The sequence below is a fragment of the Eupeodes corollae genome, chromosome 2 (assembly GCF_945859685.1).
Source record: "Eupeodes corollae chromosome 2, idEupCoro1.1, whole genome shotgun sequence".
Lineage (NCBI taxonomy): Eukaryota > Metazoa > Arthropoda > Insecta > Diptera > Syrphidae > Eupeodes > Eupeodes corollae.
Genome location: NC_079148.1, coordinates 81,233,051 through 81,257,649, shown reverse-complemented (window position 1 = coordinate 81,257,649; position 24,599 = coordinate 81,233,051). Strand labels below are relative to the sequence as shown.

Here is a 24,599-nt window from a genome sequence, read left to right as displayed (position 1 = left end):
CATAAAAGTAATGTGGTCTTACAAGATCGATCAGTAGTGTAAAAGTGTGTATTTATTTTGTGTGTTTATACGGACGTGATGGAGTCGCAGTCTTCGGAAGTGCAAAATATAAAAAAAAAATCTACCTACGTCATGTGCGATGGTGTGCTTGTGCTTTTGGGATCATTCATGTACCTTCACCATGACGAACGGTCTGATGTAGTTGACTCTGGCTTGAGTTTCTACGAAATGTTTATGTTTGCGTTGCTCAATAGAGGGCAGTGACTGCACAGTGGAAGTAAATGTTGTATGTCCGCTTGCGAAGGCGAAGGAGAAATAAAGTTCGGGCAAGACATGCATGCACATTTTTCATTTACGAGTAGTTGAAGAAACCATGGTGTGGATTTGAATTGTTGTAGTGATATGACAATGATGGGAATCCAAGAGTTTATTTATTTTGTTTTATGGAAGATGTCGCGTGAGAAAATGGTGTCTTGAATTAAAAAAAAATAAAGAAAAATTGTAAGTTTATCTTTTAAATACGTTAATTTATATAAAGATAGAACTTTTTATTCTTCAGTAATGGCTTGAAGAATACTTAGCTTTCGTTTCATACATTTGTCTGTTTTTTATTCTCTAACTTTCTCTTTTAAATTTCAGACAAAAACTTTCATACCTTTGTAAATCGAATAATTACCTATGAATATTATTTTAGTTTATTTATTATCCACTTAAAAAATATGGATTCACCATAAGGTCTTTAAACAAACTCAAGAACGTTGATTTTATCAATTATTGTACAATTTCAAAATCTGGGTATAGGGTTTGAAAATTTCGAATTTAGGTGAGAAACGAAGCGTTAACTGAATAAATTTAATTTCCAGTACCATTTTTCTAGTAACTTAGCCATAATTGAATACACTATAAGTATGGAAATTCTTCAGAACTAATAAGTTCATATCACGAATTTGATGTCGAATGGTTAACCAGATTCCTTCATGGTGGTTCCCTAGGTTTCGATATTTTTTTGATCACCTATGGTTTTGGAAAGCCATAGTTACGGTTGTGTGCAGAATATAATGTACCTCACACACACCTGGTTATTTAGGTATGTATTATTTTACACTCGATTGAACCGTAAATTGCTTCTAATATTTTTTTTTGTTAGCGTTACTTTAATTTTTATGTTTCGAAAATTGTATTTATACTATAAAATTTGATAAATACTTTGAATATGAATCATAACCTAACATAACATAGTATTTTGACAAAAAATGTGTCTTAATGTCTATTATAATATTATAATTGTCATATTATAAATATTATAACTATATTGGTATTTTTTTTTAGTTTTATAAAAATGTAAGTAAATCGAGATGTTTCAAAAAGATACAAAAATAAAATAATTTTACTTTCAACTATTATTTAAAGTGGGAATATGAAATATACACATGGACATACTCGTACATAAATAATTATATTTATTGAAAATAACGTAGTTAAAACAATAATTATTAACTTCCAAATTATCCTTTTTTTACTAAAACTATCTTAACTTATAAGAAATGTGTAAGAATTAATTATTAATAACGTAAACATATATATCATATAATATATGTACATTGTCATGTGACAATCTTTTAAAACAAAAATGCATTTCTTCCCTATTGATTTGAATCACCAACATTTATTTTAAATTATTAACTAAATTTAATTAAATATCATATAAAATCAGAACAAAAATGTTTTACAAACATCTTGGTTCATCTGAAAATTGGTTTCACAAAAATCAGATCAAATTCATGCTGTTCGGATACCACTATCAAAAGTGAGACCAGTAGTTAAAAAAAAGCGAAAATCGCTTTGATCGCCAAAAATGACTGTCCTAGCAGAAAAAGATCGATTTTTTTCAGCTGAGGTAGGAAAGCTCAAGAACTAGAAAAGGTACAGACTTCAAATGATTTTTTTACGGATAATAATATTAGATGCTCTACGTTCAATAGAAATGTGTAAATTGAATTTAAACTTATTAAATTTCATACAAAATATTGTTATTAATATTTTGTATTTTGTTTAAATCCTATTGAAAATTTATTTTCAAAATAATATTTTAACCGGTTATCTTGAGCTAAAAAAAACTCAATCTCCAATTTTGAATGCATATTTTCAAAGTTCTTTAAATGACAATTTTGCTTTTAAACAAATAATTCAAAATCAAAATTAACAAAATCGGTCCATCCATTCTCATTAGCATTTCATTTTTATATGTAATATGTATGTACATATATACATATGAATGTGTTTATATATTAGATAGTCCAATTTGTTTGTTTAAAGCGTTTAATGAAAAAAAGAATGAATGCATACAAAAATCATCAATTTTTGTATCTACATACATATTTTAAACATATCATTGCTTAAAACGAAAATTGTATACCTAAAAAAAATATATAAGATGTTTAATGTTGAAGTACGTATACAAGTATGTTGTTGTTAAGCAAAATCAAGTGCAGCAAACAAAAGAAAGTCGCTCGGAATTGCAAATAGCAATCTTATAGAGAGATAGACATTATCAGACCAAAGAAGACGACGTGCATTAAATTACCCATCCATCCGACTAGTTATACGTCTATTTGTCAAATAAAACGCACAAACATTTATCTAGGTAAACGCCATTCAACACTTGAACTGGAATTATGAGATGCGACAGAGCCAAAGTACATCTTGTAACGCCAAACATAGAAGATACGCGAAAGTTAAGAAGCCCACATCACTGACCACAGTCATGTGTAACTACATCTGCCATACATGCACTTAGCGCTGCAACGATTTCCCGCGCTTACGGAAACTAGATAGATGAGTTTCCTTCCGGAATCAATTAATAGCGCATATCCATTTTTCTTCCACTTTTTTTTCGCCATAATGCTGTTCAAAGTGGCACTTGAATTTCTTAGAATTTCTAGATTGGTCGGGGAAAGTGATGCCACTCAAGATGGATGGTTTCTATTTTTGGCCCAAAGAGAGACCATTGCCAGCTCTGACTCCCACCGTCAAAGCCAGAACCACCACCATAAGTTACTAGAGTGCATCGGTCCAAATTTCACAAATGCGGTCTATTTAAGTTGGTGCAATTTTATTGAATCCAAGAACAACAACAAGTAGAGGCACGGGGAAAGCCCAGTATTATCAGGCAACCTTTACAATCTGCATGGGCCACTTGGACCAGCTTAGCTCAAAAAAATACGAAAGCGGATGTCGAATTGTATGCATGCAGGGGAATTTTTGAGGGCGCCAATGTAGGTTAGTAAAATAACACCATTCGGCCAGGCTAGGCCAGCAGTGTTCAGTGTAGAAGCATAGCATCAACAAAAGTAATAGCAAGAAGAAATTTTATGTTTCAAGCGGAGCAGTGGCAATGGCGATGGCGGTGACTGCTTGGAGAGTGGTAGCAAAAGGTTAAAGCCACTCAATGATGGTTGCGCGGCATCTGTTGCCATTGCCTTTGCTGAAGCTGGTTGATACAGAGTTTCAGGAAGTAGGTGAAGGTAAGTTGATGATGACAGTGGAGCAGTATATCTTCCTTCGCTGTTCTTTGCACGATGAATCATTCGTTGCTTAGAATAGGTAGATATGTACATTGTACATTGTTTAGAGCCGAAGGTTTTGGTGCTATCTGAGCTTTCTATCTGCAACCACGAACGATTAGGGTGTTCCATACAGAATATTACCCGATTCAATTGAACTTCGGTTCGTATGCATGACGGTGTTCTAACCCAAATTCTTGAAGACGAAAACTTCATTGTCGACGATCGACGATCAACGATCCACGCAACGAACGATGGCAAACACGACAGCAACTACGACTATACGATCACTATACGATGTATGATTCTCTTCCAATTCTCTTCGATTTGGATATTGATAAGCTGTCTTGCATTGATCCCACAAATCGGTTTTTTTGAATATCATTGACACAAAAATAGGTAATCGCGCCCGTTTGGACTGAGGCTATAAAAGACCCTGCCTAATGACGGAGATATTTATTATTCTTAAGTGCGCGGGCGGTGTTTATTTGGAAAAAGGTCTATCGCTGAGGAAGCGGCATCGGTATCGACTGTGACGTTGTGACTTTTAAGGAAATGTATGTCTTTTGTGGATATATTCTGAGCGTAATTGCCTTGCCCATTATATTATCTGCGTCTATGCAGAGTTGGAATCCTGTGATGCCTCCGGTGCCTCGATATGGTCCCAATACAAAGATGTTAAAATTGAAGAACAGTAAGTAGGTGGAGACCTATTCAGCTCCAGCAGAGGTTTGTAATAGATGGTTACAAATATTTTAAGGAGTGTGAAGTATGTATTCTTTGATATTCTAGGTCCAGAGTTTATCGATTGGTCTGAAGAATGTGGGACTAATCTTTGGGAACATTGTGAACTATTCGAAGGCGATATAATGCTATATAATGATAGCCGAAGAAATGGCTTGCTTAATGAAAGCTACTATTGGCCAAAAGCAGTTATACCTTTCTACATAGATAGCAAGGATTTCGGTGAGTTATGTATAAATAACCTTTAGTTTTTATTATGTTTTATTAGGCTCTTTTGGTCTTTTTGTTTTTGGAATGCGAATAAATAAAAAACTTTATTCCATTCTTTTACCCAACGTTTCGTAAGAATTCCTTACTTCTTCAGAGGATTTTTTTGTTCTTTATTCAATACTTGTATTAAATCACATTATAATTGTTAAAAACTCCGTATTGCGTCCTCCCGACAGCACTGACACAAATTTAAAATGAATAACAAATACAAAATAAAATAAACCAAGCAAAAAAATAAATTATTAAACTAGACGAGAAAGACATTTATATCACAGCTTAATTTTCAGGTACTTGATGTTAAACATCAGGTACTTGACTCTATTGGTTGCGTTGTTAAAATGCATAATGCTGTTTTATTTGTGTGCATTTGACATACAGCAATATTATAATTTAAACTTTTTAAAAACTTCTCATTCGAAGTTGTTGTAATACATCCGATTGGACGTTTAGGCATTTCTCGACCGATGACCATACGTCCGTATGATCGGTTTACCTTTTTAACGTCCTCATCTTATATCTCATACTACTAAGAATAGGTTAAAATTGATTTCCGACTTAAATATCTTGACAACGTACAAAGACATTTGTGAGGTTCTGACATTAAAAGGTAATTAATTTGCACTACGACATTTCTTGAACTTATAATAAGACCAAGGCAGCTGGTTAATTTTCCAGATATCATTAATTTCAAACTTAGAACTAAACTTGACTTAAATAAAAACTGTGTTAAAAAAATTAAACACAGGTGACAAGTTCATCATAAGTTGTGTTTTGTACTGCAGAGAAAAAGTTCTTATTCCCTTTCCAATACGACAAGGAACTCTTTCACACAAAACCTAAAATAAAATTGTGCATCAAATAAATAAATCACAAAGTTGTAGAATTCAGTTTTCAGTTGAATGGAAAAACATGACCAACTGTTATCTTGACATAAGTAGACTTGAGAGTTTTTTCTTGACTTAACTTCGAGTCAACTTTTCAATAAAGCCTTAATTAGAAGGCAATTTTTTTGACAGCAATCAGGCAATAGGAACTTGTGTTGCCTTCAAGTCCCTTATGCCGCCATAACCTGCCCATTGAATTTAAACTCATTTTGCCGTATACAAATTTTGTTTATCATTTGGTAAGAAAAATACAATTGAAAGTTTTTCTTACAAAAATAAAAACCTACGAAGCCACTAACACAAACTGCAAACAAATTTTTTTCGATTCAAATGTCTTGAAAAAGAAAAAAAGACTGAGTTTAAATTTATTTCATCTTAAACAAAGTATTGTTGTCAACTTTTCGTAAAATTAAAAAAATTTTAATTATTGATTGCATACATACATAGTACATACATATGTATGTACATGTATTGAAGTTAGTTATTTCAAAGGGTACTAACGGGAAGTTATCATGTGTAGGTCGCATCCCAGCCTTTTCTTTGGTAAGTAATCGAACTTAAATGAAGACTGCAAACAAATATCACCCAAGTTGTAAATGTAAAAAATTTTCATTTGTGTGTAATTTTTCATAATCATGTGACTGAACAGGAAAATGTATTCTTTTACAAACATTCGATTGGATACAAAAACGATGGAAATAATTTCAAAAAAAAATGTTTTAAACAAATTGGCAAGAAAGTTAAACAAACTATGAAAATGCTTAGAACAAACAAAATTAAAATTTACATAGGAAAATCTAATTAATCAAGTAATATGCACATCAAAGTGTTTCCTTTCATATAATTAATTTTACTTAATAGCAGTTGAACTTTCGAAGTTTTTTCAAGATACATACTTCACTATATGTTATTCCAATCGTTTTGTTAGGCTAATTGACATTTTGTACTGAAATTGAAATGCTTGTTGATATATGTATCTGATCTTCTGTTCACTGAAATATATAAAAAATATCGGGTTAATTTTTCAAATTTGCATTTACCCATCATTGCTTCTGAATCATTTATCTACTAATTTGGTTTGGATCCATAGAAATATTTACTATACTCTGTCCAACAAAAATTGGCAGTACAGAGAAGATAGGACGTTTACCTCTCACTCTGACTGAAGTGAAATCTCGTTAAGCTGTGAGAGAGAGCAAATATTACAAGGTTTCCGTAGTGTCCATTATACATTTCGAAAAAGCTCTGATAAATATTAATAGGGCTACCAACTTTTGATTTTAAATTGAAAGTTTAAAATAAATTTTGTTTAAGAAAATTTCAAAATTATGTACATAATCCCGAATTCAAAAACCGAATTCGTTGTTAGAAAAAAAAATTATGAACAATTTGCCTGATTGCACATTTGTCGAAATCATCGCTCTTTCTTCTGGGACCAGAATTTTTTTTCTTTTTTGATGATGAGTTGTGGCCTTTCGTCTTATTTTCATTTATTAGTCTGTAGACAGTTCGCTCTGTTGCAGAAAAAATTTCCGAAGCTTGTTTTACGGATTCTGTCTTATTTTTCAAATTACCGTTAAATTTTTTGGTGGCTTTTCTTTTTTGTCGGCACTTCAATCCTTGGAATAACTTGACGCTATTTTAGATTCTGTATCACACAATATTCACAAATACACAATTTATAAACAACACAGCACAGATTTATAATTTGATAAAAGCAGTTCTTTTTTTGGCACTGATTATAAAACACCGTATAAATAAACACTTTTTCAAAGAATATTTTTTTTATGGAAAATCACTATTTTTCACTCTTAAACTCAACCCTTTGCTTCCTAGTGGTTTCGCAATTAAACCACATTCTCTATATTTTTTCTTTATATTCCAACTGGTTTCACGATGAAACCATGTGGTTTTATAGGAACTCTAATTGTTTTTAAAACCGTAAAAAAAAATGATTAGGGTTGTTTCCGATCCGGTGCATTGTAAGTAATACTTTGCACATAATTTGATCGTTCGTATCATTTGGAATGCTTTTTTTCGCTGTGGATTATTAGAATTATTTAATGTTTTTTTTATAATTAAAAGTAAGTAAAGTGAATACATATATGCAAGAATATTTAACTTTTTTGTTATAAGAAATATAATTTGTGACAATATATGAAATATGGCCCATTTATTAAGCTAATTGGATGTGGTTTTGCTGTGAAACCAGTAGGAAATAAAAACAGTTTTTTTTTTCAATTTTTAGTGAATATTATTTTTTTTATTTAAATGCATTATTCATTATACACATTCTATATAAATTTTAAGTTTTTATACAAATATTTGAAAAAGTTGACATCTCCGGGAACAAAGGGTTAATTTCCGAAGAATAATAAATAAACTTCACTTACCGAAAAACAGCAAGCTACAAAACCATTCCCATATTTTTTCTCAAAAGCTTTTAAAAAAGCACACATTCTGAAAGCTCCCAAGCAAAATCCGAAGAAAAATCCACGATGATTTGCATTAACGTAGAAATGGTAATCTAATAACAACCTGCTTATTTTCAATACATATGAAGAGGGTTGTTTGTGAACACATTATTTTTATCAGTGTGGCACTGTGGCTTTGATGGCTGCGCATGGTAAAGGTCGTGGGGCTGGGGATGTACGCTGGTCGAAGCTTAATTACAACAACAATTTATGTGTAAGTCAGTGGTTGAATTTTCTTTTTCAGTAGGTAAAAAGCTCATAAAACCACTGACTGGCACATTTGCAAGAAAAAAGCTCTCCCATAAGACGTATACTGACAATTTTTGTTGGACAGAGTATAGTTCTGTATGCCTTGCTTTCTTCCATGCCCTAGCATCTTGTTTTAATCCTTAGGTACTATTCTTCAACAAGCAAACAAACTTCTATTTCCCTTTCACTTTAAAACCTATTGGCTATCATATGTACATGTATATGGTTTCCTTTAGGTCACCGTTAAGAAATGATGTTTTTGCATTCAAGCGTTGAACCACAAATCCTTGATGTACCAAAAACATGATCATAACCAGTGCAGCGTTGCCACAATGTTACAAGTGTAACAAAAGTGTTACACTTCTCTTAATTTTTTTGTATTTGTTACTTTTTTTTCTTTTTTTTATACTTTTTTCTCCAAACTTTTTTTTTTCTTTAAAAATTTATTTTATTATTTTTTTTTAATCTGTGTGAAGTGCGTTTAACCCTAAAAATAATCATATTTTTTAGTGCGTGAAAGATAATCATACGTCTCAGAGACGTATGCTACTTATCAAGTGCGTTTAAAAGATGACCATTGATTTTTCATCATTATTTTGTGGTTTAATTTATTGTTTGGGTTATTTTAAGTAAAATGAATCAATAATTGTACAAAAGAAGCAAAATTTGAGCAAAATTTATAAAAAATCTGAACCACCACAGAACGAACAAAATTCTTTATTTTTTAAAGAAACCTTTGAGTTGACTTAGAGTCTTAATATTTGGTAAATTAGTTCATTGAGGGGTAAGCTAACTATAAAAAATAGTGCTAGTAATTTGTGAGAAAAAAAGTTTTTCCCCATATACTTTTGTTCAGTGCACAAAAGTTTCATAAAAGATAATCATACGTCTCCCAGACGTATTAAATAGACATTACTGGCCCTAATGCATCTTCAGCGTGAATTTAAGATGCACCATGCAAGCTCTGATCTAGTCCTGAGCAAACATAAAACAAACTAATGTAATACGGCTTATAATATTAAAAAATCAGTTAGAACTCCAGCTCAACATTTACGACGTTCAAACACGAAGATGTTTTTCCTTGTTAAAAATGGTGTAAAAATTCAAGTTTGTTAAGGTTTTTTTGTATTGCTACATTCAACCTTTCTAAAACATTTGTGAGAAATATTGTTAAAAAATAGATCAGATTGTAACGTTGTTGCCTTTAGTAAAAAAAAGGCTGTCATCTATCTGGAATCAAACGGCCTGAAGATGCGAGAGAATTTATAAAAAAATATTAATTCTTTCTCAAAAGTTCCTTCTCATTATTGTAGAAAGTCAACCAATTATGAGTACTTGCCCTCGGATCTTTATTTACAAAAAATGTACGAATGTTACTTACCTTAAATTCCACACTGTGAAAATGCTTTCGGTTTCAAAATTCTTATGAGGAGGAAAAAAATTAGCTTCGTGATGAATATGAGCAACACCTAAAGAGAAAATTTAGTGCTAGAGAATTCCATGATAAATTAAAGTAGATGCTATTGCCAAAAACATTCATTTTAATGAATTTGATTTGGAAGCTGTAAGATACTGACCTAGCTCAAATGCGAAAGCCATATTTTATAAAAGACGTTTGTCAGTTAACAATCTGGCTGTATACAATGTTGGAACCAAAGAAGCTACCTGTTTTATGTGGCATGAGGGAATGGCTGGAAGAGGTTCGGACGAAGTGGCATCTTGTCTATATATATATATATATTAGGCAACATTGCGACGGCAAAGCATTTGTCCTGATGAGCGATACTTGTGGGGGGCAGAATTGAAACGTTAACATTTCAGAAATGCTTCTCTACTCGGTTCAATCACTTGACATTACGAAAATAGATCATTGTTATTTTGAACCTGGACACTCTATGATGGTAGGCGATTCCGTTCATGTCCATATTGAACGATGTTAAAAAAAACATTAAAATATTTGACCCCGTTGGATGGTTCACTGTCGTAAGGATGGCATCAAAACAATCAAAATATACAGTGGTAGAAATGGGACGCTAGGGTATCTTTAGCTTCAAAGCAGTAAGTTCAACTTTGATTAAAAATCGTAAGGTTGATACTTAAGGGTTTAGAAAAACTGATATAAATAACATCTTTTTTAAGTATGACAAGGATCTGGAAGAGTTCAAAGCTGTAAAAATAATTCGGCGGCAATAGATGAAAGATGAGTTACCAAAATTAACTCAATGTTTTACTAAGTCTATAAAAACTAAAAAATATAGTGATTTGTTTGACCTTTGTAACAAAGGTATAATACCCTCGCATTACTTCCGATTTGGATGACGAAAGTGATAACTAGATTTAAATGGCTTATGTACTTATATTAAAAGAAAAAAATTATAAAACAAAATAAATAAGAAAGCTTCTTTGAAAATTATTATTCTATTCAAAAACGTAACAAAACAAAAAGCGTCAAAGTATTTACTATCGTTAGAGGCAAATAAACGTAACAGTCTATATTTTCACTTTATTGAATAAAATATCTTTAAAGTCACAAAAAAATTAAGAATATTTTATCTATTCTATAGCTATAGAATGTTAATCTTGAAATTTTTAAAAGTTAACTTTACAAAAGTATTCATGGGACTCATATAAATGAAAAATGGCAAAAAAAATAACAAAATCGTCTCTCCTAAAAATCAGCAAATATTGACATACGTCTTTGTGTCACTAAGGCGACGAATTGAAAACCACCATAGACACAATTATATCGGCGAGTAAAGAAAGCAGTTTGGTAAGCAAAACAAAATTTGCCGAATATTGTCTGGTGATGTTTTGCATCGTCCACCATCTTCCAATGTCAATTTTGGATACGTTGCCGAAAATGCTTCCCTGACTCCTTAATTGTTAAAAATATAAGATGCGCGAGAACCAAGGCCACTGGAATTGTAAAAAATCATTTTTTAGTCGAAGCAAAAAAGGAATTGGCATACGTCATTCAGAAAACACCATTCTCATTGATTGCCGACAAAAAAACGGATGTATGTAAGTAGCTCGATTCTATTGCCAAAAAGAAAAAAGACTGCGTGAAAAATGTTTCGGAATTCTGAAGCTGGATCGGTCAGATGCGCAATTAATTTTTGATTGCATAAAAAGCATTTACAAAACATGCAAATACCAATTTCAAATATAAACGGCCTAGCAACCGATAATGCAACTGTAATGGCAAAGTGAATTAAAGGGGCTAGCAGCAAAGTTTAGAAGCTATAATTCTGATATATTTTATATAAGGTGTGTTTGCCATTCTCTGCACTTGTGTGTAAGAAATTACCAATTGAAGTTGAAAAGGTGGTTCGCGATATTTATACTTTTTTTTCGTATAGTCCTAAAAGAATTTTTGAATTTAAATAATTTCAACATTATGTCGGAATAAAAAACCATACAATTTAAAAAAAACGCTGGAACTTTGTGGCTGTTACTTAAGAAAGTAGTAGGTAGAATTTAGGCAGTGTACAGTGCTTCAACTGTTTTGGTTCTTCAGCTGCAGAGGATGGATTAAACACGTCAAAAGAAATAGCTGAAAAAATTGAAAATCCAAATTGTAAAATTTATTTATTTTTTCTTTCCCATTTACTTGATATTGTTACAACCATGAATGTAGAGTTTCAAGCTGAAGGTTTTCGAATAAATTTGACAAAAAATGATTTAACCAATAGATATCGCTTGAATACCATTGAATCAATAATGTTTGCAAAACAAATAAAAGATCAATTCTCTTAATGTGCCTATACATGTTTTATGCAAAACTTAAAATGTGTCTCACTTATAATAATTTATAAACTTATTATTTAATGTATAGTTTCGTACTTAATTTAAAAACTATGATGAAGAAAACTTATGTTCCTATTAAAAATTAAAAATTGAGTTCAAGAGCATTCTTCGATTTAAATCATTATTTTTTAATTTGTTACATTTTTTCGCTTTTGTTACGTTTTTTAAAAAAAAAAACGTGTTACACTTTCGTGAAGCCCTGCGGCAACGCTGAACCTCTGCCGTATTATTGTTAAAAAAACTTGATAAGACTTTCTATAGATTCTTTGGTTCAATAGCAGAATTTTGTACAGTATTTATTTCTTTCATCCTATTAACCCTACGGTAACTATCTATTATATTTTTTTGTTAAATAAAATGCATTATATTTCTTACATTCTTTAATTATTTCATACATTTTATCGTATGGAATTTTATTAGTGACATTCTCTTTTTACGGCTTTAATATAAAATTGCTACAAACAATTATTATAGCTTGTTGGTAGTTCTAATATGTATGTATATAAATTATATTTTTATTATTAGAATCAATTTTGATATTTGCAAATCCTAAAGCTTCGTCTGTATTTATACATACAACAATATTGGCTTTTTCGCAGTGTATACCTATAGCGTAAGCAATTTTTACAATTACTGTTTTTATTAATTCTAAATTATATTTTAGTTTACATTTTGAAGTGCATTGTTTGTTAAATTTGTAATTCCGTTTATCTTTTCTATTGTAAGTCCATTTAATACAACTTTTTTATTATATTTAATAAGTTGTTGTTGTTTCAAAGTTGTTGTGTTTTTTTCCTGTAGTGGAATGAATAGAGCTGTTGTATATGGTTGATTTAAGGATCTTTAACAATGAATATTTTGAAAGCTTGTCTATGGCGTTCAATATAATTTTCGTGTTCGTAATATAAATAAATAGGAGATGGTTGTATTAAAGGGCCTATTATGTAAGACAACTAAGAACAAAGTTGAGTTGTAATCCGGCAATCGGTATTACTGATCACAACTATTTGACTGTCACAAGTCAACCAGTAGTCAACTAAAAAATGGTTGACTTTTTAAGTGTGTTCGGGTTATTATGTAAGCCAGTTGAGTTGTCTCTCAATTGTGATTGTTGTCAAAATTCAGCAACTGATATTTACTAGTTGTGTAGTGCATTTATGTGTACAAAAAAATAACTGTAGGCATCAACAGTTCATTGAAAACCAATTTTTTTTAAGAAAATGGGAAAAAAAATGTAAGTTTTACAAATAATAATATAAACATCTGTAAGAAAATAATTTTTTAGATTAAAAATAACTAAACCTGCCCAATTCGAGAGGTTGATTGAGGTTCTGCAGCAGAAACCTGAGCTGGCCAGAGGCAAGGGACAATTCGGTTCCACAAAAAGAACCCAAGACGAAGAATGGGAAAATATAGCTGTTCAACTGAATAGCATTGGACCACCATCAAGACCACCATATTTTGGTGCTATGATTCGAACATGAGTTCCATCGATGCATCCTATTACTCCAGGAAATCTGGTTTTCTCGTAAAAATTAATTTTTGATAAATTCATCTCATCATTTGTCAAACGAGCCTTAATGCATTGTGGACAGATACGTTCTTCTACTACGTCTAGCACTTTTTTTACCACTACCGAAACTATTGGCTGAGCAAGGCCTAAATTAAAATCATTATCACTGCACTTTTGGTAACTTCCTTCTGCCATGAAACGTAGGGCAGTGCAGAGTTTGAGAATTGGTGGGATTGCGGAGGAACGCTGTGGTTGTTTCAAATGATCTTTGATTTCATTTAGCACATAAACAAATGCGTCTTTGTTGAGTCTAAAATAACTTATAAATCTGAAACAAAACAAAGACATTAAAATCAACACTCATCAAAGAATTCGTTTATAAATAATACTTTTTGTTTGGAAGTTCCAATGGATTGGAGTGATCTCGAATATTTTTTCTCATCAGCGCAACATTCAGGGGATTTTCTTCTTCCGAATTTCCAAGAAACAAATCAATAGAACTCTCCATTTCCTATTATTTTGTCTTTTTATAAAATTTTGCACTGAATTTAAAATTTTGAAATTTCTACGTATTTTACTTTACACAGCTGATTTTGACACGAAACAAGCACATAAAAGTAGGCAACGTATTTGGTCAACTCAACTGAAAAAAGTTGTCTCCCATAATACGATTTTTTTTTGCAGTTGTCTTCAAATTGAGTTGTCTTGATTACAACTCAACTAAGTTGAGTTGTGATCCATAATAAGCCCTTAAGGGTTTATTAAGGTGTCTATCATACTTGTGTTCTTTACATATTTTGCACTCATTTGCTAGAAAATAATGTTGTCTTTACTATTCTCGTTATTATTCCTTTATTATTTTAAATTCTTGTTCAAATTAATCTATAACTGATTTTCTTGCAAATTTAATTCTTTACTGTTTGAAATGGATGAGGCAAATTTTATACATTTTGCCTAAGATTCGTTCCCTTCTCTGTAAGCCATGAATATCGAACTGATTCAAATATCTATTAAAAATATCAATTATTTTTGTGTTAGAAAATTTCGAATCTATTACAGGGTGTCTGTGATAAGTGGGGAAAATAATTTTAAAACCGTAGAAAGATGATCTGGTTTTCTTAACGTTTCACCACTATTTGGCGTTATTATTAAAGAATTAACATTGCTATCTATCGGTGGTCTTTTGGTTTTGCCAGGTTCGTACTTTAATAGAACCAGGAACGCTGATGTGAGCAACATTATTTTTTTTCTACTGGGGTATTATTCACCTTGCTTCTTCCGTCCTTCGCGGTCCTCAATGTCCATCGACTCTTGATTTAAGCTGGTCCTTGTTGTTATTATTTCATTCCGTTGACTTATGCATTGTTATTTTAATAATAATTCACATTCAGAGTCGCTCTTAGTTGGTTGCCAATCAAATGTTTACACGTTATTAAAAGTCTTAATTCAATCAAGATTATCTTAAGACTAAATTACAATTTTTAAGTTTAACTTAAAGTAACTTATTATAAGACACTACTGCGTGCGGCGAAAGCTGATTCCAAGCGCTTTGTCAGCAAACTGCTGGCCCAATTGTTTTCCCATGGGAACGGAAGAATCGACGATATGGCTTTTTTTTATAATTGTATAGCGTATGTCGCACCCATAGAATTAAAGTGACCTAACTCAAAAAATGCAACTTGTGGGAAATAACCAAAAAGTCTTCAACAAAGTGTAGTTGTGAGTAATTTTAATTGTATTTCTCACATAATTTGGTAAATAATTAACTTTCATTAAAATATGTATGTGAGAAATCCAATCAAAATTACTCAAAATTAAACTTTTTTGAAGAATTTTTGTTCATTTCCCACAAGTTGCAATTTTTGAGTTAGGTCACTTTCATTCTATGGGTGCGATGTGTCGTTAACTTACGTATGCATGTTAATCTCTAAGACGACCAAGCATATGTATATTCATTATACATATCATTTATATCACAAAAAGTGATACAATGCACTTTTTTATTTTATTGCTTGATCATTTTTTTTAGTACCCGTGATGGTTAGTGCAATGGACTATCATGTGAGAGGCATTGGGTTCGATCCTTGCCTAAGCCTCCTTACGTTTTTTTCACGAGTACTGCCTCTTGCGAGGAATTGACAAATGCTCCAAGAGTAATTCTTGTCATGAAAAGTGCTTTCTCAAATTTGCCGTTCGGATTCAGCTTAAAATTGTAGGTCCCTTCCATCCCTGAAAATAGTACTCGCACACAGGAATAGTTGAGAGTTGTCAGTCAATAGGCCCTGGTTCTCAAACGGACTGTTGCGCCACCTAATTTATTTTTAATCATTTTTTTTACAGATGGCAGTGAAATTGGAACAATATTGGGTGCATTCGAAGAATATCATAAAAATACTTGTATACGATTTCGACCCTATCAAGAAGGAGATTCTAATTTCATAGTTTTTAAAGGAAACTATTCTGGATGTTGGTCTAGCGTTGGAATGCGGAAAGGTGGACAGGTAAAAATGTCTACATAACACATTTACATATGTACATACGTCTATTCTTTTTGTTGTTAAGGTTTTAAATCTTAGTACTCCAAAGTGTGTTACACATGGTATTGTTATACATGAACTTCTTCATGCAGTTGGGTTCTATCATCAACAAAGTGCTACTGATCGAGACGAATATGTTAAAATTCAGTGGGAGAATATTCTCGAAAAGCATCAACATAATTTTAACAAATACGATGCTAATCGTATTACGGATTTCGATGTTGGATATGATTTCGGAAGTATAATGCACTATAGTGAAAAAGCATTTTCCAAAAATGGAAACCCTACGATAGTACCATTAGTGAGTTTCTTATGATTGTAAAAAAAATATAGTATTTATGTCTGGTGTTCTTTTTTTTAGAGAAGTGGAGTTAAAATAGGTCAGCGAAAAGGTCTTTCTCCAAAAGATATCGAAAAACTGAGCGAAATGTACGATGGCGAGTGTGATGATGAATCATCTGAAGAAAACTTCGATTTCCTGCAGGAGTTAATAAAGTTCTTCCAACAATTTCTAGGAAAATAAAAAAGTGTTTATTGCCTACATTTTACAATTTCTGGTTTAGATTTTTAATAGCTCAGCTTAATTATTTAATGCAATTTAGAAATTGACAGTCGTTGTTTTAATCAAAACATACATTAAAGAAAATAGGCCACTTAATTTTTGTAAGTATTAGACATTGATGTATGGAAACACTTTTCTTATGCGTAAAAGGAAAAATGTTTAAGTTCATCTAACATGCATTGAGCTTCCTGAAAAAAAAAAAACAAAGAAAAATTAAACAATCAAATTACAGCCAAAGTTTTTTAAAACAAATAATTCACATTACCATTCGAACTTCTTCATTTTTATCATCGATAAACGACTCGATGGTTCTTCTGACTTCAGATGACCAAATATTTTGAAGACCCCGCAAGCTAAATCGACTTAATAATCGAAACAACATGCATAATCGTATTCGTAGTAGTTGATCTTCTTGTTTTATTAAATTAATCAAATCCAGTTTAGTACTAAAGATAATCTTTTCCACTAGGTCGGCATTTTCTGGTAGTTCACGCAATACACAACACAGCAGAGCTATTACGCAATTCGTAATTCTTATAGTGTGTTTGTTTTTAATATCTAGAAAAAAAAGTGTATTTAAAAAAACTGTCAGCATTTTTTAGTTTGAAAGCTAACCATGACTTAAGAAATTTATCAAAAGATCATCGGCAGACAATATTACAACTGCATCACAAAATTGTGAGAGAAATTGCTCCTTTAAATGAACCAAATGACATATTAATTCATAAAGACGGGATGCGGTTACAATTTCTTCCTTCGTAAGTTCCGAAACGGATCGAATTGAAGTTCTTGTATTGGAATAGGTAGGCAGTGAAGAATTAGAGTCATTTATGGATTTTGTGCTCAAGAGTAGTTTTGATGCAAACATCAAATTAGGAACCAATTTAACTTCTGCGTACACCTTAAATTAAATTGCGAAAATAATTAGCTGAGAATTTAATAGATAATTAAAAATGTCTCGATATTTGTTTTTTTTTCTTCTAATTTCAGTGAAAGTTTTTCGTTTGATGTTCTTCAACCACAAAAGTTTAAGATGAATTGAGATCCTTCTTGTTTTCTAACAGTTGGATAATATGGTCAAATAAAAAAACGATGTTTGAATAAAAATTATAGTTTTTTATAGAGCGATTGAAATTAATTAATATGCATATGTAAGTGTTCACTCACTAGTGTTCAAAACTACAGACCTTCAAAACACTTCTATTCTAAAGCCGTTAAGTGTAAAAACTGCAGTACACTGCTTGGTGAGTATACACTGTCCGCGTATTTTAACCGAAGAGGCTGTCAACAACGTACAAATCAGTACAATATAAGTGAACAACTGAACAAAGTAATATCCAAAATTTAAACGAAACAGACCTAGTACTGTTTATAAATAAGAGGGAAATACCAGAACATGTAATCGCTAATATAGATAAATTCCCACTTATGTTATGAAATCAAGCTACATTTATTTTCCCTTATAAAAATGAATGTATGAGCAGTACTCGATACATAGTGAGTCGACATTATACTGAAAGCAAGAAAATGGGTGCTGAAGTAGATGCCTCTTCTGAGACACTCAATCTTGCTTACTCCTTCAGACTTCAAGATTAAAGCAGTGTCTTTCAAGCCGAGGTATTAGCAGTGGCATGCGCTGCAAAATACGTCTCAATGAATGCGTTTTCTGAAGCTAGAGAGCAAGAAGACACCGGCACTATGCAACACTAAAAACATATACATTTTGGGCAGAAAATTCTTAAATAATCATGAAGAACTGGTATACATTTGAAAAAACAGCCCATTAGGCTCTATCAAAGCCTCCAAATGCCTAATTCACTTTTAGGGAAATTAAATACTTCGGGATATCACAATGGATCTACACTGATCTAAGTGTGTCGATAAAGTCATCAATATTATAGATTATGACAGCTTATCCTTTTGGTACCAAGTCCATTTATATCTAATTTCTTCGGAATCATTCCTTTACATCATACCGGGCCAACAGTTTTCAGAAAGAATTTTCGGTACAACGTTTTCACGGGGCGATGGTTCAACTATTCTTTTCGCTGTTGACTTTCCTTTTTCGAGGCATATTACGGTGACGGATAGCAATCACGAATATTTTAACTTGACCTATTGTAAAAAACCTGGAATTCCATGAATGAATGATGAGTTACATTATTAGCATAAAATCAGATTTCTCTCTTTTTTGCTACTGTCTGTGCCGCGTTGTATTCCGAGTGAAAAGTTGCTCTCACAATATTTACGTTGGGTTACTTATTATTTCTGCAAATAGCTCCCAAAGTGTAAAGAAAGTTATCACAAAACTGAAAGCTAATATTTTCCTACCGTTTTAATAAGATCAATTACACTAGGGGGACCTCCAAGCACTAGTGGCAGACTCAGCAGTTGGGCCACACCTTCAACAACTTTTGGTGTAGCATTTGTATTTCGCAAGGGTGCAACAATAATACTAACCTATGGACGAAATTAAAAAGACAAAGTTACAATTAGTAGTTAGTACCGTTCGTTCGTTGAATTCTTACTAAATTCTGTTGCTGCAAGGAATCTAATTCTCCATCGAGAACCTCTTGAATTGATCGATGCAGAAACGCCAACCATTCTTCATTCTCAATCACTGGACTTTGTGATTCGTCACAAGAATCCCATCCTGGTAGCAGGCAAGGAGGTATGTTTCTAGAAGTTTAATAAAACTATAAAATATGTTCGCAGACACTACAATCACTATTATCTAAGCATACTCGTTTTGTTTCTCTTCGACCGTCCCCGCCGTTGACTGAGTGCTAACTTTTAACAATTTTTCCTTTTTTTCTCCACCCTTTTTAATATTTTCTACCACATCTACGCTAGTGCCTAATCTAAGAGAAAAATTATCCAAATTCTGACTTAATTTTCTCTTCTCTAAATCTTTATTGCGCAAGTTGGTCTTTTCGGGTGCACTTGGAAGAGGTGATTTTTTTATATTAAGTGAAAGATTTGCTTTTGATTTAGCAGGGCTATCATTTTGAGGCAGGTCTTGTTTAAAGTTATCATTCAGATGATTCACTACAAGATTTGAGTTATCTGTGACAAAACAAACTTTTGAATTTGTTATTTGATTTGTTCGATGTTGATTAGACTTGAGAAGATCAATGGATTTTGCAGGTGAATCAACACACATTGTATATGGTCTGTCGGAAAAGGGAACTGTTACTCTATTGCCACCATCTTCGACATCAGTTTCCAAATTCTCAATGTCACTTTGGAGAATAGCATTGACGCTGTCTCGAGATGAAGTTAGATTTTCAGTGCATTGTGAACCACTCTGTATAGAAAGCGATTCCAGCTTCTTACTGATGTTCTCGGCTTCCTCATTTGATCTATGAGATGTACAGATATATAGTTTTGTTAACATTTTATATTTATTTAATACAATTATACCTGTCTTGAGATGATTTTAAAATACTTTGCTTGTTTGCTTTAGAATTCTTTTTGGGGTTGATAAAGGGCGAATCAGCAACAATACCAGATATTAAAATCTTTCCGTCAACGAAAGGATGACACAATATCTGTGCCCATGTTATTCGTAATGATGGATCTTTTTCAAGTAAGCCCTTTAAACAAATTACGTTACTTATTTATTATATCATTCTTAACAAGACAAAATGTACGCCTAAGAATAAAGAATAAATATGTGTATTTAGATACCTGCAAAAATGAACGACAATCACTTGATAAGAAGCTGGGCCATTTCACTTCTTCGTGTTTGATAAGTTTGACCAGGTGCAATATAGAAGTTGTGCAGAATGGTGGCTGTCCAGCCATAGTCTCATAGGAAATACACCCGAGTGACCAGAGATCAGCTTGATGGTCGTAAGGTCTTTCTGCGAGCAGTTCAGGAGCCATATAAAGTGGAGTTCCTTTGATTGATGTTAGCACATGCGTGCCCATGGTCATATTTCTAGCCAGCCCAAAATCACACAGTTTAGCATGCAAATCGTCGTTTAATAAGACATTCTGTGGTTTCAAGTCACGATGAAGAATTCGATTGGAATGTAAATAATAAAGAGCCGACACTAAATGACAAATGAGTTTTTGAGCTTTGTCCTCTGAAATCGCACCGTTCTTGGCCAAATATCGATGCAAATCGGTTTGGGCATAATCAGTCACCACAACCAAATCATGTTTTGTCTCAAACGACTCAAACATCTCTATGACATTTGGATGTTTCAGCTTAGCCTGGATATCACATTCTCGTCGAAGATTCTTCAATTCTTTGTTTGAACGTCCACGCTACAAAATAAATATTAAGTTTTATGTAGTAATAGTTTAGTTAAAGATGTTTCGAATTTATTTACACACTTTTGATATTATTTTCAATGCAACAATTTGGTCATCTGTCTTGCGAGTTGCTCGATATACGCGACCAAAAGAACCTTCACCAATCAACAAACTTACTGTATAGCGATTCATTTGGCAATTTTTTGCTGTTTTTGTTTAACAAATTAATTAAATAGTTTGATGAACTTGTTGCGCACTACAAGAATATAAACAAAAACAAACAAATATATTTGCGGCAAATGTGACAACTGATAATGTTACGTTGGAGTGGTCATTTATTGACAGATAAAAAGCTTTTCATACAAAAACGAGATATATTTCCTACGATATACAAAAGAGTAGAAGAGTACAGTGAGTAAATTAATAAGATTTGCGGTAGAATCGGCTAAGGTGATTGTTGATGTATGACAATCAAAATAATCGAGTTTGATCTATGTAAGGCTAGGGGCGCACATGCAACTTTTTCGAAACCAAATAGTTTGATCGTTAGTTGCCCAAACATCGCGCTCATAAGCAACTCCAAAAGCAATCAACGAAATAAACCAATACACAGGAAACATTTATTCACTTTTTCTATCTCATATACACGAAACGAAATTGTTTCAGATCTGTCCTATCTTTTGCGTATGAAAGAAAAGAGTAAATATATTGTTGGAATTCAAAATTATATATTTTTTTTAATATCATAAGTCAATACAAATTTCTGGAAATGGATTTTTACAAATTGGAACAAAACAAAATACCCCCAACAAAATTGTGGCTTTGATGGATGTTAACTTTTTTCAATTAAAATAAAACATCTTTTAATTTTACTTTACTTATTTATTTTTAGTGATACAAATAGATATAATAGATCTTCAGTAACTAACTTTATGCTTATACCTTCTCATACCTCAAATAAATGACATTCTTATTTAATGAATTATTAAATGAACTTATTCCTTTATTTATTTATTCCTTTTAACTTAATAAGTAATCAGATTAAGATCTCGTGGTTAACTTAAATAATTTAGGACTATTGAATCACTTCATCAATTTAACCGCCAGCACTGCCAAAGCCCATTAGAATGGTCGATAATACCGCGACCATTTGGTCCCATCGCTGCCACACTATGCGCCGCATCCAAATACAAATAAGCTTTGTATTTCTTCTTTAATGCAATAACCTCAGGCAATCGGACAATTGAACCCTCCATACTGAAAACACCTTCGACAATTATCAACATTTTTTTCCATGGTTTGCCTATTTTTGGCTCACCATTAATTGTACATTGTCGCAGAACACTGTCCACATCTTTCATGTTATTGTGTCTTTTGTTGTAACTTCTGACAATCGAATGCCAAGTATAATCGATGCATGATTCTTTTCCCAAGTAGTTGTAATTCAGGTTCAGACATCGTGTTTCTGTTCTATTGAACTCGAATGTCCAACCGTAGTCCTTGATTATGAGATCGTTGAGGGTTACCTCCGCCAGGACAATGCAAATCGGTGGATTCCAGCAATCTCGAGCTTTCCGATAGATATAGCGTGATTAGAAGCTCTCGAAGGCATCGTAAAGCGTAACATAACCCTGAAAAAAATCTAATTTTAGACTCAGTCAGTTCGTTGATTTCAAATCGATTCAAATCGTCATCTTACCTCTCGATTAATTTCTTTAGCTACTTTTGGGGCACACATCAATTGATTGATGTAGCCCAATATTATGAGCAGGTAAAAGCCAAGATATACTAGGAAGGCTGTGTGTAGAGGAACTTTTTCGAATGAAGATTCGCTCCGATTAGTATCATCATAGAATTCTCCTCTTCCTGATACTGCTGCTCCCGTGGGTGCTTTTCCATTTCAGTGTTGTTTATGTTATTCTTTATTGTATACAATTCCATTTGCAGTCTGGTTGATAGCATTCGACGGCGACAGCGTTGTTTTACTCTTGCCATTCCCATTTGTGAGAGGCGAAACATCATTTGAAATAATTGTGCTTTATTCCTTTTTTTAAACGATGACGCACTTTGATACGATTGAAGTCATAATAATCTGAAAATAAAATAAAAATTAAAAAATATGTTTTGTTTTGAGTTACAAATAATAATAACCACCTCCTTTCAGTACATAAATACATTTGACGTTTAAAAAGTAGCAAATTGAATTATGAAAACAAACATACGAGAAGGTTATATTATTCTGCGAGTCTGGAAGTATCCTACTAACCTCGTCACTCTTTAAAGAATCATTCCACTGAAATGCACTAATACAAACATACGAAAGAAACTATTTAGTTGCATGTGCGCGCAGTTACGTGTATCATAGTAGGATACAGACATTTTTTATGGGTTTAAGCAACTAATAAATTTTTGCAATCAATGTATGAAAGAGAAAACTAGTGAAATTGAGATGTAAGGTGGTACTCTTCCCTCAGAATTTTTTGTGAAAGGAAAACATTGACTAATTCTTTTTCTCTCTTGCACTTAAAGAAAATTGTTCAACGATTTAGTTGAAAGTGCGCGCAGTTACCTAAAATTCCTTGAGACACAAACTAAGGAATTGGTTTGGGGTGATCGTTTAGTTTGTGTCAAAACACAAACTAAAAAGTTGCTCGAATGGGCGACCGAATGGTTTCTGCATGTGCGCGGACTCTCGTATAAGTCTATAGTACTCAGATTAGAAACCAAACAGTTTCGAAACTAAAAGTTGCATGTGCGCGCCTAGCCTAAGGTGATAATCGTTTCTGAATAGAGCTAATAGGCGGTTACAGCAACTAATGGACAATTTTCTTCTTTAACTTTTGTTTGTCAAAAAATAATATTCTTGTGCCCGTCAAAGCTTATGACATTCGAAAAAACACAAGAAAAGTAAGAATGTTATTAAAACACAGCCAATTTATACTTTGATTTGGATTTTTTAAAGGAATCATTTTAAAATTTCACCATAGCAACAATGAATTGTGAAAAATCTTTTCGGTAAGCTAGTTGATAGTCAGCTTGGCTATCACCTTGGCCTATTCCACCCCTGGTCGATACAATCGAACAGTTAAGTTAATGAAGTGAGTGTTAAGAGCCATGCTACTGTACTGATTAATTTGTTCCCTAAAAGCTTGTACATTTTAATTTATTAATTTATTTACTTTGCGTTAAATTTGGTTAGCTAAAATATTCTTGAGGAGGATTTTTAATAGATAAAGCCGAATAAAAATAAATACTAAGGTAATCCTAGGCGCACATATGCTTCTTTTAGTTTTGAAACTGTTTAGTTCCTAAACTGAGCTCTAAAAGGCTAGGTGCGCACATGCGACGTTTATTTTCGAAACTGTTTGGTTTCTAAACTGAGAACTATAGACTTTTATGAGAGTCCACGCACATGCAGAAACCATTGGGGGACCTTTGTTTATGACAAATCACCTCGAACAAATTCCTCACAAGGAATTATAGTTAAGTGCACCGACATTTAACTAAATCTGTGAATAATTTTCTGTAAGTGCAAGAGAGAGAAAAATTTATTCAAGGTGAATAAATGTTTCCTGTGTATTGCTTCATTTTGTCGATTACTTTCGGAGTTGCATATGTGCGCGATGTTTGGGCAACTAACGATCGAACTATTTGATTTCGAAAAAGTTGCATGGTGTGCGTAGCCTAACTATGAAATTTTCATTGAGTATGGATATGGACATTTGAAATTCAA

The 24,599-nt window shown here is 32.5% G+C and overlaps 3 protein-coding genes and 1 long non-coding RNA gene across 4 annotated transcripts; 2 read left to right on the top strand and 2 right to left on the bottom strand.

Annotated features, from left to right (window-relative positions):
• Positions 1-4,017: 4,017 nt before the first annotated feature.
• LOC129944133 (seminal metalloprotease 1) lies at positions 4,018-16,610 on the top strand. The gene is made up of 5 exons (XM_056053331.1): positions 4,018-4,257; positions 4,356-4,529; positions 15,845-16,005; positions 16,067-16,342; positions 16,403-16,610. The coding sequence occupies exons 1-5, from the start codon at positions 4,119-4,121 to the stop codon at positions 16,562-16,564; spliced, it is 912 nt and encodes a 303-aa protein (XP_055909306.1). The 5' UTR covers positions 4,018-4,118; the 3' UTR covers positions 16,565-16,610.
• Positions 13,113-13,995, top strand: LOC129944136 (uncharacterized). Its single transcript, XR_008781397.1, has 2 exons — positions 13,113-13,225; positions 13,277-13,995. It is a non-coding gene; the product is annotated as an uncharacterized LOC129944136 (long non-coding RNA).
• On the bottom strand, positions 13,263-14,250 carry LOC129944134 (uncharacterized). Its single transcript, XM_056053332.1, has 2 exons — positions 13,894-14,250; positions 13,263-13,832 (listed from the first exon to the last, which is right to left on the bottom strand). Exons 1-2 carry the CDS (start codon positions 14,010-14,012, stop codon positions 13,412-13,414), a joined length of 540 nt encoding a protein of 179 aa, XP_055909307.1. The 5' UTR covers positions 14,013-14,250; the 3' UTR covers positions 13,263-13,411.
• LOC129944130 (serine/threonine-protein kinase fused) lies at positions 16,550-21,195 on the bottom strand. The gene is made up of 9 exons (XM_056053327.1): positions 20,948-21,195; positions 20,294-20,878; positions 20,027-20,199; positions 19,348-19,965; positions 19,132-19,282; positions 18,935-19,063; positions 17,219-17,504; positions 16,869-17,161; positions 16,550-16,791 (listed from the first exon to the last, which is right to left on the bottom strand). Exons 1-9 carry the CDS (start codon positions 21,056-21,058, stop codon positions 16,741-16,743), a joined length of 2,397 nt encoding a protein of 798 aa, XP_055909302.1. The 5' UTR covers positions 21,059-21,195; the 3' UTR covers positions 16,550-16,740.
• Positions 21,196-24,599: the final 3,404 nt, after the last annotated feature.

Bases quoted from the DNA above. Each gene is read 5' to 3' on its own strand.
- LOC129944134 (XM_056053332.1), bottom strand. From the start codon at position 14,012: ATGGAGAGTTCTATTGATTTGTTTCTTGGAAATTCGGAAGAAGAAAAT. The intron at 13,833-13,893 runs GTATTATTTATA...GTTTTGTTTCAG, and splicing joins TTGGAACTTCCAAACAAAAA to ATTTATAAGTTATTTTAGAC.
- LOC129944133 (XM_056053331.1), top strand. From the start codon at position 4,119: ATGTATGTCTTTTGTGGATATATTCTGAGCGTAATTGCCTTGCCCATT. The intron at 4,530-15,844 runs GTGAGTTATGTA...TTTTTTTTACAG, and splicing joins CATAGATAGCAAGGATTTCG to ATGGCAGTGAAATTGGAACA. The intron at 16,006-16,066 runs GTAAAAATGTCT...TTTGTTGTTAAG, and splicing joins GAATGCGGAAAGGTGGACAG to GTTTTAAATCTTAGTACTCC.
- LOC129944130 (XM_056053327.1), bottom strand. From the start codon at position 21,058: ATGAATCGCTATACAGTAAGTTTGTTGATTGGTGAAGGTTCTTTTGGT. The intron at 20,200-20,293 runs GTATCTAAATAC...ATTTGTTTAAAG, and splicing joins ATTGTCGTTCATTTTTGCAG to GGCTTACTTGAAAAAGATCC. The intron at 17,505-18,934 runs GTAGGAAAATAT...ATTTAATTTAAG, and splicing joins TAATTGATCTTATTAAAACG to GTGTACGCAGAAGTTAAATT.